This window comes from Asterias amurensis, chromosome 6 (genome assembly GCF_032118995.1).
Source record: "Asterias amurensis chromosome 6, ASM3211899v1".
Taxonomy (NCBI): Eukaryota; Metazoa; Echinodermata; class Asteroidea; order Forcipulatida; family Asteriidae; genus Asterias; species Asterias amurensis.
The window spans coordinates 23,825,407-23,840,866 of record NC_092653.1 but is presented as its reverse complement, the minus strand read 5'-3'; the positions used below and the strand labels follow the sequence as shown (position 1 = coordinate 23,840,866).

General features: G+C 38.8%; 1 protein-coding gene across 2 annotated transcripts in view; it reads right to left on the bottom strand.

Moving 5' to 3' along the window:
* Nucleotides 1-6,350: 6,350 nt before the first annotated feature.
* Nucleotides 6,351-15,460, bottom strand: part of LOC139939037 (neuronal acetylcholine receptor subunit alpha-2-like) — a 34,848-nt gene continuing 25,738 nt past the window's right edge. For both annotated transcript variants that reach the window (XM_071934751.1, XM_071934752.1), the window contains exons 2-7: nt 14,903-15,045; nt 14,352-14,396; nt 13,604-13,713; nt 12,125-12,999; nt 11,136-11,272; nt 6,351-10,384 (exon numbers count right to left, since the gene is read on the bottom strand). In XM_071934751.1, coding sequence (XP_071790852.1) covers nt 10,247-10,384; nt 11,136-11,272; nt 12,125-12,999; nt 13,604-13,713; nt 14,352-14,396; nt 14,903-15,045 — 1,448 coding nt within the window. In that variant the 3' untranslated portion in view covers nt 6,351-10,246. The remainder of the gene's footprint in view (nt 10,385-11,135; nt 11,273-12,124; nt 13,000-13,603; nt 13,714-14,351; nt 14,397-14,902; nt 15,046-15,460) is intronic.

Sequence of the window (15,460 nt, the reverse complement as noted above, 5' to 3'; positions counted from 1 at the left end):
TAACTTGTTCCGTTTCAGTGCTTTGTAGAATAACAGCTCAGTGCATATTAAATGTGCCAACATTGTGTTAGTGTTTCTGTATCCTTCATAACCACATGAACTTTTAATGCACATGCGTTTGTGTTATTTGAGCAAACTTGACAGGAAAAGTGGTCGAGTGCCGAGTTCACGTTCTATTTTAGCAATAAAGTATCATCGTTAGTTGTGATAATATGCGACTAATTTGCTTTCAGGCAAACAATAACTGATGTGTGTTGACGTTGTCTTGCAACGCAACTTTCTAGTTTGAGAGTAGCCTATTGGTTCTGAGCGTCAGCCTGGTATTCGTCCGCGAATTCAAACGTGTGGTTCCCACACGTGGGTTCATGACAAACAAATGCAGATGACGTCATACGTGTATCCGACCCACAAATTTGTTGGTGCGCTCCCGTGGTGATTTCTTTTGTTCTTTCTTTTAGCCAACTGACTCAGAACTAATTAATGCGAAAACACAAAAGGCCTTTATTCAGTTTGTAGGTTGCACAAATTAGGCTGCAAATAATTGCCGGGAGGGGGATATTATTAATATTGATTAGGTATATTTTTAAGAGGTTAAATTTATTAATTTTTAAATTAGCAATGCCACAGTTATCTTTTAAGTGGGAGAAAATACAAGCCATATGACCGTAATTTTGTTTTCGCGACCCCGTTTTTACATAGTTGACATTTGGCTTGAAGGGAGTCGTCTTTCAAGTACAGGAATTAACCATCTGGTTTACGGCTTACGCGGTCGGATCGCCGACGCTTCCAATTCTCTTGTGTATCTCTATGGGATTAAAGCTGTCACAGCTGACAAGTGAACATTCATGGGGACTTGAGACTTGTATGTATACTGACTGAGACGTGCTCTATTTGAGTTCGCTGACTTGGATGCCATAAGACGATATCATTGCTTTTCCAGACACCTTAAAGGAGTTACTTGAAACCCTTTGATGAATGAAATGTTTATAAGACTTAGAAGAGCAAAATCAATTTGCGAACCAGCTTTTGATCGACTTAAACTTTTCACTTAAACTTTTCTTACGTTAATATTAAAAGGCGTAAACAGTATCATGTTTTTTTGAAATTTTTATATCTTTAAACAGGATACGAATATCAGCACACGGCTGTTTTACATAAAGGTCCTGTGTCGTAAAAAACAATTATGTTTAATGTATCTATTATACTTGTCTTATCTTATTCTTTAGTTTCAATTCTAAATTAACTGAATTTCCGTCCAGGGAAACGTGTTTTTAAGAACATTTGTTGCCTTACAAAAAACACAGGACTAATATAAGGAGGCTGTTAAGAACGATCAAGTTGACTTACACAAAAGCCGCGCTCATGCGGCTGGTGACAATTGCCATACTCTTAACTGGTCCCCCGCTATTGTCTGCTACATCGTAAATCCATGTAAATAGTAAGATGTAAGATCAGATGTGGGTTGAACAAAATATCCAAGCTGTATAACAATAACATGTTCTGCTGACATTGCTACCTAATTAGCCTATTGGTTGAAAATATTGATTTGGCAAAGCTTGATTTTGCGAGCCTATCTTTTTTGCAAACCTTGTTTTTCGAAAACAGATTTTGCAGACCTTGTTTTTTTATTTTATTTTATTACTCTTATTCGGCAACAATTTCTATTGTAAAAATATGGTTTGCAAAACAGAGACTTGGTTGAAAGTTTTCAAAGGCGTTCACGGATTACCGGAGCTAAATTTTGTAGTCACTTTAAGTACACTGGTAAGTCCCCTGTGGTGTATAAGTGTAATATTGAAAAAATGCCGTGACATAGAAAAATTATGGATCCGTGGCCGATATTATTCTATTTATTGGGTCAAAGTGGGACGAGCCATGGAGAAATGTTGATCAATGAAACCTTCACATTCTTTTTGTTTAAAGGCAGTGGACACTATTGGTAATTACTCAAAATAAGTATCAGCAGAAAACCTAACTTGGTGACGAGAAATGGGGAGAGGTTGATAGTATAAAACATTGTGAGAAACAGCTCCCACTGAAGTGACATCGTTTTCGAGAAAGAAGTAATTTTCCTTGAATTTGATTTCGAGACCTCAGATTTATAATTTGAGGTCTCGAAATCAACCTAAAAGCACACAACTTCGTGTGACAAGGGTGTTTATTTCTTTCATAATTATCTCACAACTTCGACGACCAATTGAGCTCAAATTTTCACAGGTTTGTTATTTTATGCATATGTTGAGATTCACCAAGTGAGATGACTGGCCTTTGACAATTACCAATAGTGTCCAGTGTCTTTAAAGCGTCCTCGAAATCGATGGTGCCCAGAATTCTATTTTATTTTACTCTGTTTTATTTGGGGCACATTGTCCGCATTTTTAGAAAAATAAATGTTTACTTTACATGAGCTTGGTTTTGCTAAAGGGCCTAATATAGTGCATGTAGTGCATGGAACGTGACCAATTCCATTCGGGACTGTGTGGAGTTCTGGTATCATGGGAGAGAGTGCAAGGAGTCAATGTTTTGTTTATTTTAAATTGCTGACCGTATTCACACTAACACAGGTCCATTGAGACTACAATAAGAAGCATATTCGTAATATGAATATGAATATTGCCCACGTTGGACTATAATAAGGGTATGGGAGGGGGTATGTTATTCCCTACGAAGGGACGGAACCGAAGAGGAATGAGGTAATGTTGAATAAGGTCAATGAGCTGTTTGAGAAGCCTACACTCCCAACACCAGCAGCTCTGTGTACTCTGTGGACATTCCTTTGTTATGTAGTGTACACTTAGGAAAATCCTATCCGTCAACACAGTTACAACACTGTGTGGACGTTTGTAAGTCCACATAGTGTTTCATGTCTCTAGATTATGTGGACCTCTGTTGTTCCGTGGTGCACACTTCGTTCGACACACTTTTTGATCCACCCGGTTCGGTTAGTTCTTTATAGAAATCAGTGATGTGGGACAATGGCAATTTTTATCTTTCCTACATTCTTTACTTTATATCCACGCTGGCTAACTACCTCAACCAGGTGTCTTTTTAATGGTAAATATTTTGGTATTTCTCGTTTGAGGTTGCGCTGTACATTCATTGGGTTTATCGTCAAGATTCAACTCTCAAGGGGGTGTCTGTGGTCCTCAGTTTGAGTTAGAAACTAATTCAGCCCGGGCAGAAATATGCATGTGAAGCAGCCAACGATTTCAGTATATTGCAGATAATTTTCCATCCCGTTTCCATGAAGCAACACTTCCGACACGAAGGTCATTCCCTATTTTGCATACTTAAAATAACAATCCAAATCGCGCATGCGCATTCCATGGGAAACACTTAACTGATCAATATTAATAGGGACCTACGTGTGAAATTCGTTATTAGAAATTTCTGGGAAAATCACGAATACTCAGTTTAAAAGCGCTGTGGACTGCCGTATAATAAATCGTATATATAAAAATCACGTTCGCGAGAAATGAATTCAATTCTGAGAGTTCCTTCAATTCTTGTTCAATATTTTAAAGGTGTATACTGCACACATTGTAAGACAGCCACTCATAGATCACTCAGTATATGTTTAATGTCAATTTACATAACTTCTAAATAATATGTAAATTTCTTACATTCATCTCCCCAAAGAAACCTTAATGGCGTTGATGAGATATTTATCTGAGTCCCTGCTAGACTGTAGAGATTCGTCTCATGAGATTATGAATCTCTTGATGTACCCACGAAACAGGTTTTTAAGAAAGTGGTGTCATTTGCCTTTATCAAGAGTGGTGTCATTTCTGCGCCAAAATGGGATGAGACCATGCCACATTTTCTAGTTCTTAATGGACATAAAATAATTATCGTAATCAAAACCAATCGTCTTGGCACAGTTGACAGCTCTCATTGTCATTCGCACTAAGGTTTAGAGGCAATTAATGCATCTCGTGTAATACATTCCGAGAACCCTAGGGGTGTGTCCTCGTTATCCGTCTTGTTTTCATGGGTTGTAGGAATGCAGTCGTGTTATGCAAAAGTTCTCTATGAACAGTTTTTACATTATATGAAGAAAACGGAAGTTCTCGGACATTTTGTAATGTAAGACTGTGTGTACATTGTTGAGTGTTTAAAGGGAATGTACACGTTTGGTAATTGTCAAAGACCTGTCTTCTCACTTGATGTATCCCAACATAAGCAGAAAATAACAAGCCTGTGAAAAATTGAGCTAAATTATTGGTCATCGAAGTTGCGAGAAAATGATGAGAGAAAAAACCTTGTTGGACGAATTTGTGTGCTTTCAGATAGGAATAAAAGACTTCTGGCTAGAAGTCTTTTATTATTTTAGTGAGAAATTACCTCTTTCTCAAAATCTATTCTACTTGTTTTATATTATCAATAGCTCTACAATGCTCGTTACCAAGTAAGTTTTTAAGTTAATATTTGTTTTGAATAGTTACCTTCCCTTTAAGATAATGTAAAGGTTGCCCATAGGTGGAAACAATTTATACTATTTGAAGCAATTAAACATGAGCGTTGTTGTGTAATCTCTATATACATTAAAAGCAATTAAAGAATGGCGTTAATTAGGTTGACCGCTAACGCTTATCTATTTACTTGTGCCTTCAATCAAATGCATTTTTATGCATTAGCTTACCAGAACAAAACACACTGCTCAAAATATTCGGCAAACAACTTCAGTCTTTGGAAGATTATCTCTCTAATTTGAAACTTGACATGAGCAGCATCCTGACCTTATTCGGTGTCGGGTCACTTTAATTTGACATATGCAGTTTGGCCTGAGGGTCAATATTCAAAACTGGTAGAGACTGCTCTGTGTGATGCGATGATTAGGTGTAGTCGGGTGCCCGGCAGGAGGACGATTTATGACCTTCCGCACAACATTGCGATTCAACAGAGTGTCGTAAGCAGCAACATGAGTATTTTGTTTGAGAAAAACTTCGCGAGTGCCATGTTTGTTGCCGAAGTTACTCCAATTGAAACATTTAAACTCGGGTTTCTTGAAACACAATTTGTACATTATTTACTTAGACCTGTTGCGGCTGTGTACACTTTTCCAACCTTCTGTCTGGAACACAATTTTTATTTTGTTCAGCTTTTACAGATGATGTTCATTGGTAACATTGTAGAAATTGTTAACTGTGGTCATTTTAGTTGACCACTGATGGACTGAGTAGGAAGGAGTCTGGTTCGTTTTACGGCAATTTCCATCAACGCAATGGATACAGGGTACCCGACTTAATAGACAAAGTCCATGAATACACGTTTTGGCAATGGAATTGATAATAGTCAATAATTGATGATTGATTAATCAGAGGAAGAGCCAGACTATGGAATAAAAATACAGCGGAGGCTCAGAAAGAAGGTCATCACCGATACTACCCCATACGTCCCACGCACGACCATACCCGAGAGGCCAGCGCACCGTTCACGGTGAACGGCAAGGGCAATGACACCATGGAATTACCCCCACTGCCAGCAGCTGATATCCGATCGAAACGGGACCTTTTACCCGAGGACACAGAACCCTTACCCGTTTATTGAAGGATAAGTGGGGAGGCAAGAGCACCAAAGATCGGCAAATTATCCTCCTCCCATGGCTTAATTAGGCCTTGTAATCAAATGGATTAGAGCATCTGCCATAAGCGATAAGTTGGTTTCTGTCGTGGTGTATGTAAACCTGAGGTAGACTTTCAGAGTATGGCACCATTCAGATGATTATAGAGTGTGAGTCAAGGCCCTGTGGTATACTTTCTTTGAGTCCACTTGTGGTTAAACATTGTATTCTGCATGTAAAGGTTAAAGAGGGGCTCCAAGGTCAAACTGAGTTCGTGATGAACTCGTTTGCCAATGAATAGAGTCCTTCTGAAAATGGAAAAACAATCTCTAAACATCACTTTTAAATCGAGTAAAACCCACTGTGTTTAACACAAGTGCATTTTTTTAATTTTATTTTTTAATGTCGACGTCTCATTAGAATGTCTTTCCAGGTACATGTTTCCCTCCATCCTATACACTGGACTGTATATAGCAGAAATACCAATTCATATCATCAGCTCCCTGAGTTATGTTCAGGCTGTGTATTCTTTTCTTCAGGCTGCAGACTTGCATTAGTCTGAGAACAAAAATTAACCTCCAGCATCTTACCAATCAAAAAGGTTAGACTTTTAAACGGGCCAAAAGCCCTACTCTTTCAAAGTCGGCGGTGATACGTTGTTAGCCGGCTTGTGGGTCTTATCAATATGATGTTACTCGCTCATCCTTAGTACTTCCTTCAAAATCTGAGACACTTTTTCTATAAATAATTGCTCCGATGATCAGCTCATTTTCAGGATAGAGTGCGAAAAGCACAACATTTTATTATTTTAATTTCATGGAAGTTGCAAATACCTTTAAGAAGGACCTTTAAAAAAGAAAAACATGAAATAAGTCTACGGAAACTATTTAACATAAATATCTGGACAGAATGATTATTTATACAGTATTAATCAAATTTTGCCATGATTTAGGCTTATATCCAAGTAACATCCTTAGCTTCTATAATCATACAGGAGCTGTTAGTATTAACTGACATGTCAAGTTGTAACAAAGTAAAGGTTGTATCTAAACGTGTTTGTTCCCCAAAATGAGCAATAACATACAGGAGTGCTTGCGTACAATAATATCATTAGCTAATCAAAGCACAGTTTCATAAAAAGAAGAAATATACCAGCCAACGTCTTACCTATACTGTTTGTAACTTAACTTTTCATAGCAGGGTAATACTTCAGGCAGTTTTGTGTAAAGGTGAAACTACACTGAAACACACTTCTATAGTTCAATCCTTCATTCGTGCTGAGCGTTTGAGCGTGTGTTACACATCTCCATTAAATGTTGGCAACGTTAAAATTTACCCCAAAATGCCGATGACCCAATATTACTGATGTGTTCAAGCTTGAAATATTTTTTATATTTTAATTTTAAATCAAACACCCCCAAGAAACAAGAACAGTAAGACAAAAAAGTTATTCGGAGATAACTGAGTGCGTACCTCATCTGTGTACACCATCGCCAACAGAGGGCGTTCGGGTACTTACCATTGAAATGCTGAATTATGTAGTAATGTATTCCTTGTACTTTGATATCCCTTGCAGTTCCAAAGTGTGAAACTTGACTAAAGAAAAGGGAAGGGCGTTGTCAAATCAAAATTACAATCTTAATATTTGTATTATAATATACTTATTCATCGTGCACATGTAGCACATATCATTAGCCTATTTCTTATAAAAATCAAGTTTTTTAAATAAGATATTAAAATAGCTTATTTAAAAAGCTTTTTCTATTTTCAGGGGTGTTGGTTTAATCCTAGGTTCAGAATTAATCCAGGGAGTCAAACTAAGCTGGGTCGGTATAAACCGGCTTTCTAGTTAAATTGAACAGGAATCATGGTCTGATTGACCCAAAATTTTGCATATTATGGAACCATGGGCCATTTTGAACCGAAACGGGTAATGCTAATATACCGTAAATCGGTCATTTGAACCGAATTGGGTCGTGCTAAACCGGAAAGTGACCGTCCTTGACCGGAAGTGGGTCTGACCTACTAAAAAACAGATCTTAATTTTGCGGTTTTCTTTCCGCTTAGTCACGGGTATGCATAATTACATGCTGAACGTTTTGTCATTACCAAGGTAAATGGCAGTGCCATTTATCAAGGTCATATGACATCAACCAATGAACCATGGTCAAGAATTGTTAATTAAAGCATCTCTTCCAGCAAATGTTCGGCTAGTGTGGACGATTTAAAGAATAATCATCATACTTTTCGTTTAATATTGAATATCTTGATGACCTGTAATTGGAAGGTGGTTCTTAGTTCGCGAGGACCCCGCGGTGACGTGCACGCTCGGCTGCCTGCAGCCGCTGGCTTTTTTCAATTTAATACTGAGCAATGTTATGGGGTCACGATATTAGTAAAGTACATGGTATTCCATAAGAAACAGTAAAACTGTCCAAGTAAGAATGATTCCCAATACCAAATCCAGCGTGCAACCTTTCAAGGGAACACGATCCTCATCCCAAAATAACCAGAGGTTTATTCTAAGCAGTTTGGAGTTGATCGTATAAGTTTAGATATTGAAATAGATTTGCATGAAGGTAACCCATCACAAAATAATGCAATTCACAGTCTACATTGTAACTCTTAAGGGTCTTTGAAATTTAGGGACTCATATACAGGTTGGGCTGACCTAAAAACCTCACTTGATGGTTCTCGTATTTTGTGAATATACATTTTGTAAACCAACATGGCGACCAGCTAATAGAGTATTTAGACTTATTCTTTATTAACTCATGAAAAATGTAGACTAATATTGCTAACTCCCTGTCGAACTCCGACCCTCACATTTTATACGATTTCAGACACACTTGAACATTTGTACCTCAGATCGACGACTGACCTTAAAACCGGTAAATTTGAAATAAGTATACTCTCTGAACCATTGAGGGTCAGATTGTTGTCACATGGTATCCTTATACCGAATTTAGTACTGAGATAATATTTGATCCAATGGAGGGTCAATTTGAACTTGGCAAGATCATACACCTGGGTCGTTTCGGTTAATGTGGCACTATCACTGACCCAATTATGGGGAAATCCAACCCCGACAATATCAGACAAAATATCTTTGCTCTGTGATCTAACCAGGGTCAAGTGGATAGTCACTGATCTATTATCGGAGATGATCGAACACCAACAATAATATCTTATACAGTGTGATAATCATCATGGTCAACGGGATGCCCGATGACCTAGTGAAGGAGTCAGTCGAACACTGATATTGTTAGACATGTGATATTGTTAGACATGTGTGACTTATCCGGAGTCGAATACTCACTAGCCCACTGAAGGGGTCAACCCACTGACGGGGTCAATTGATCCCAAATAATGATCTAACGCATGGAACACTTATCCAGGGTCAATGGGATGTTAATGGATTATGGTTGGCTTATCCAGGGTCAAGTGGATACCCATTGACCCAGTAACTGGGTCAATGAGCTTCCAATGTGAGACTTATCCAGGGTCAAATGGATCCTCCTAGACCAAGTTCTGGATCAATCGAACGCTGATAATGTCTGATCACGGGAGGTTTATCAAGGCTCAATGTACTACTCCCGGTCTGGAGTTGAATCGAATCCAATATTGACACCTGACAGCCTTGTCCCTACTCATTTGGGATGTCTGACACATTGTCAGGATCAACTGAACCCTTATTGTATGAAGCTGACACATTCGCATGCGTTTATAAGTTAACCATACCTCATACGGGGCCAAATGGCCCGCTACGACATATCCCGAGACATTGTCCTGCTCAAGATCTCATCCTTGAAGGGGCTCAGATCCACCGTCGGCATAAAAAAAAAACTGCATCCAAGAAGTCATTTTCATGGGCTAGCAATTGGTTCTTATCGTCATAAGATATACGAAATCGTATACGAAATCTGTGCTTGCTGTTAGGTTGCTTAATCCAAATTCTTCCAGGTTAAAAGCTAATTCAAAATTATTTACTTCTTTGTACAAATACATAACTTACCATTGTCTCAAAGACAGTCAGAACACTTTTAACGAAGTTTCGCTGCACAGCTCAAAAGAGGACTATATATATATATATATATATTATTTATATGTAAATTATATCCACTTGTTTCATACATTGAGGTTTTTTGTAGCAATATAATTCCACACGACTAGAGAACCTACGCTTAGCAGAAAATGTGGATAATAATAGTCTATGTATAATGTGTAATGGAAAATCACCGCAAGATAATGCATCAATATAATGTTATTTTCGAAAATTTTAACCATCGGTACTTTGCCTTTATGCAAAAACTGCAGCTGAACATAGCCTGTGGATTTTGTTCTCCACAGCCGTAGAACTTGGGAAAGCACTGAGTATACACTGCCTAATCACTCATCGGTGAAAGGAACACAAATTCAAGAAAAAACATGTTGGAGATTGCCTAGATGCTTATCATAAAAGTAGGCCTAGCTGTCAAAAAATGTGAAGGTCAGTGTTATTTATACTTTTTTATTCAGCATCAAAGTACCTGGTTGATAGGAATTTAAACGGAAGCATTTTTTGTGGATGAGACTATACACCTTTCACTGTTATTAATTAAGGAGGGTCTGTTCAACATCAGAGATTCTTCTCTTCTTCATGCACCGAAGAAGAACTCCTTAGCGTGAGGGGACTCCTCTTCTTCATGCACCGAAGAAGAACTCCTTAGCGTGAGGGGACTCGAATATGATTCCCGCATTGCCTGCAAAGACGGCACACAGGTAGGCGATGAGGAAGATGCGATCCACTACCATAGCAATGTATTTCCAATCCTCCTTCTCCTGCAAGGTGGGAAGAGCAATCAATTAACATTTCGTTGGGAAAAGACCTAATAATAGTAGGTATGTCATCACGGGGAAAACTCAGTTTCCATGGGACTCTTGTAACATAAACCAACATGAAGTAACGAATTTGTGTGGTTAGAACTTTCGGTTGTAACAAGGTGTCGAAACAATCATTGAGCTTTAGTGTGGCTAGTATAAAGTAGTGTCGCATAAATCGAATATCGTTTACGTGATCGTGTAGAATCTTAAACAGAACAGTAACTTTGTAAATGAACATAAATGAACATGCTGCTTTGTAAATCAACATAAAATTGCTGGAAACATTTGACCGTTTAGGTCGCGCCATTCTCATTTGCCGTTTCTTCTCGGGTCTGCGGCCTTAATAATGATAATTAATTTATGTATGTAGGTTTCTCATAGGGCAACTCAAAATGCTTATCACCTAATAAAAGGTTTACATTGTGTTTTAACTCAGCAATTACCAACACGAGGACAACCCCCTAATTCTCTTATAGATAAGTGTAATGGGTTCTTCCACGTGTATTATACAACACACGGTACCAACGGTTTTACGCCCCATCCGAAGGACGAAGCAATAATGGTTTCGAAGCATTAGAGGAACCTCACTTAAAACAAGTGTCCAGACCGAGATTCGAACCCACACTCTGCTGTTAAGAAACACCAGTGCGCTTGGCCAACTCGATGGGATACTCCAATAATATCGCGACAACCAAAACAATTATTTTACCCTTTTGTCGTCTTCCTCATTGGAGCATCTTGTTGTAAGATACATGATCTCTTCAATTGCATTGTTGACAATCATGGCCTCGGTACACTCTGGATCTACATGTCCAGTAGGCAAGTACCGCAATGGCTGCATATTTCCTGCGAAAAAAAATATAACACAAAAACATGAAGTTATAGTTATTCCGAAGTTATCTGAAAGTTAAATATACAATTTGAATGAACCCTGCATTGGAAAGAAACAATATTAACGTCCAATAAAGGATACTGTTTTTAAAACGAACGAAGCTAAAATGCGAATATATACCGCTTATGTAGTGCATTATTTTAACGACTTACGTTAACTTTTCGGTTGCCTCTCATCACACAACTGACAGGTTAATCAGCGCGTGTTTGTTTCTAAAATTGTAAAATTCCTTGGAAGAAATGCCACCAAGAAGTGTCATTCGGAGCGCCAACATATCGTCTTCTTTCTCAGACAGCAACCAGTTTTATTTGCTTGCATTTAAGACGGAAATAAATGAACGCAGCCAGGTCGTGGCTGGACGGTAGATTAATTTGGTACCTCTTGGTTATTAATTTTGGCTCTCATTATTAATTGACTACACATTGATCAGACATAAAGTTTATATGTCTGGCATAAGACTGGTTGTCAGTCACACATCTGCGCCAATAAAGAGCAATGGATTGAAACATTTGGAGGTGTAATGTCATGGATATGTAGTGTGTTAAAGAGGCAGTTAATATTTTTATAACACTTGCTGTAGACCAGAAAACTTTGGTTTTAGCAGCAACTGAAATTTTACCGATTGATTGTTTAACTTAGGGTGATAAGTACTTTTTAGAGTGGTTTACATGGAGTTACAAGACATGAATATAAATGTCGACTAAAGACCGGTTTGCTCGACACCATCAGCATCCACCGGTTGTTTCCTATCACTGTGTTTTTTATTCCAAATTGGCCACGTCTACATTCCCCAATTGGACAATCACCTTGTAAGTCGTTATCCGACTCGTCATCATTGTCCAGCTCAGCACGCATGCGCACTGTGTAGTTATTGCCCTTGTTCTCCATGACGATTTTCCTCGTGTCCAGGAAGTTGGACGGACCAAGCGCATCTCGTGTGATGCTGACCCCGACATTGCGGTACCTCAAAGAGTACCGCTCCGGTCTCTTCATCCAGAGGTACTTGGGTAGTGTGTCTATCATGAGCCACCGTACCCACTTGGGCATGGTGTGGGTCTGGGGAGATCGGAACCGGATGTTCAGAATGAAAACGGTGAAGACGATGGACGAGGACACCACTACCATGGTGAACAACAGGTACTTGACGATCAGCGGGAAGTCAGTGGCGTTGGCCGGGATCTGCTGGGTTACCAACAGGAGGAACACGGCCATGGACAGCAATACAGATGTACACAACGCCATCTTCTCGCTGATGTCCGGTGGTAGGTAGAATACCAGGACCGTGTTGAAGGAGATCAGGCCGCACGGCATCAGCAAATAGGCGAAATAGTACAGTGGCTTCCTACGCAGTATGAAGTGGCAGGTTATATCTATATACAACGACTCACAACACAGGTACTTTTTGACGTTTCTAAAACACGGCGACTCTTTCATGACCCATTCGCCATTCTCCCAGTAGTCTTTCCTGCCGGCTTCCTGCTTGAGAGGTAACAGATTCAGGGCGTCACCGTCGTAGGTCCATGACCCGAACTTCATGGTGCAGTTCTGCTCATCGAACGGGTAGTACCGGACATTGATACGACACGAACTCTTGTAGACTATTGGCGGGAACCAGGTGACTGTCCCGTTGTAGTTGATGTTTGCCCATGTCTTGGAGGAAATGCCGAACGGCCCATCAGCGCTGAAATGTAAAGTGAAGTTGTCGGTTAATAATATTGTTTTGGCTGAAGCTGTGCCATTTTATAACTTCTTCTTATCCTAACTCTTAACCCAATATGCATCAACTTTGAGATGGAAATGACGAAGGTTTGAACGCAAATCTGACAAAGAAGAGAACCTGAACCTGCTGCGTCGTCCCCTGTACTTCTCTATTACTTTTACCCCATTCCCATTGCGTTATTGTGTGAATAAGGCATCCTGTGGAATTGTATGGTGAGATCGGACACCAATTGGAACGAGGTTGCTCTCAATTCTTCTTGCATGATACAGATAATTAGTATCAGATAAGTGTTTCGTTACACATGGTATTAAAGAGCAAATACTTTACTATTATAACGACGACCCTGCCTATATGAAATACGGTGCTTTGAAAACTTGAAACAGAACCAGATCCGAACCTTACTTAAATCCCAACATCAATTTCAGTTTTGCAAGCATTCATTTTGTTTTGCACTCATGCCTTTGTCCTCGTTTCAATATTGGTCCTTCGCAGAGAGTTGATAACTTTTGATTGATAACTTTTCTACACAGCGCCCCCAAGAGAATGTATGCCAACTTGTTCTTACTTGTTATATATAAGGATATCAGGAATCCATATCTTTTGTGTAGGGACTTTTATGTTGGTGATGTCAGAGAAGTCTTTAGGATCCCACCAAAGCTTTGGATCTGTCCAAACCTGCAAGTAAATCACAACATAAATTAATTTAAAGCAGCACTAGTTACAGTCATGATTCAAAGTAATTATCCAACCGAGGAACGGGTACCCGTGTGTCACTCGGGATTACTCGTTACCAAATGCAAGCGATTAAGAACGATTACGCACAATAAATTATCAAGCTTGCGAGGTCCCTAATTGGGAAAATAATTCGTTGTGAACCCAGAAGACTGCCATACAGAGTTCCTGTTTTCCGACACACAAGTTTTGTCTCAGTAATAGATGGTCATAACGATATTATTACTGGGACAAAACTTTAAAAAAAAAAAAAAAAAATGGCTCCTGAAAAAAACAACGTTATTCCTGTTCTCACCCCAAAGACATCATACATTTCTCCCCCATGCAGAATATGACTTTCCTATAGGATGACTTTTAAATGGCAGAAAACAAATCAAACTCAACCCAAATCGTGTTCGTAAATGTAGCCCTTATGGTTTTTTTTTTAGTTTAGTTGTCACAACAACATATTTTACAGTGTTTTAAGACTAAGACTTTCAATAGGAGAACATTGAACTTTTAGCTGATCATGTTCCACTCTTACTATTTTCAGAAATGCTAAAGTGGTTTTTATTATGCACATGTTCATAGTAGGTACCAACCTGTTTCATCCAAACCTTTGACGTAAAGACCTGATTTTTCTCGTCCTGTAAATTAGAAGAAGAAAAAAACCAGCACATTAAAACGCTAGTGTCTCGAATAAGTAGACAGGTGCATGTAACTGTGTCTGCCAGTCAGTGTGGTTTTCGCCGTATTATGTTTACGTCCGTATACCTAAAGGGTGATATGACATACAGAAATCGGGGAGAAAAATGACTCTTCTTCGTGCATTTTTCAAACTAGTTGAACTGTTATTTACTACTATACATTGTGTCTTATCCCTACACATAATAATTGGTCATATTCAAGTTTGTTGGATTTTGTACCTCAAAATAATGCCACCGTTCATGTGGTACAATGTTATTAGCAGTGTGCAGGTTGTCAACCCATGATCAACCTGTCATAAAGTAGTAGGCCTACCTCAAATGGTTGTTATATTGTTTCGTTAAACTTTTGGTATACGTTGATATTTATGCTTCGTGACCACTCGAATGTTCGAAATTACAACTACATCACATCTGGAAATGGACCAAATTAATAATTCAATACTCACAACATCAACTATTTGTGTGACAGCCAAGTCGAAATACACAGTCAGGATGTCTGAGGCGTTGACCACCGGTAGAGGGCGCTTGTTGTAACCGTTTTCGAACAGCTGATGATGCAGTCGACCCTCTGCCTCTGACGCCATACAGCCTGTGGGCAAAAACAGAAATTAGACTTGTCAATTATCAATCAATGAAAATTATTAACAGGCAGTTTACAGTAACAGAATACTGCATTATCGATTGCATGGATTATGTTCCCATGTTTTGCTCCCTATGAAAGACCTTCGATTTTCGAGCCTATGTTGGTTTTGTGTCATGGCGTGTTATACAGGTATCTTGTAAAGCAGACAACTTAAATCGTGATTTAATATAAATACAATAATATGTAAATGTTTAATTATTGTACCGCGATCTTTGTGGTTCTATATGTGATTTTGATATGAGTTTAATCAGCCGTGGCAAAGTAGTTTCACGTTCGTGTTACGATGATGATTTGTGCTGGGGAATTAAATTAAAATCGTTATTACGTGAAATGTACGTTTTTGAATACAGAATCCAACAAA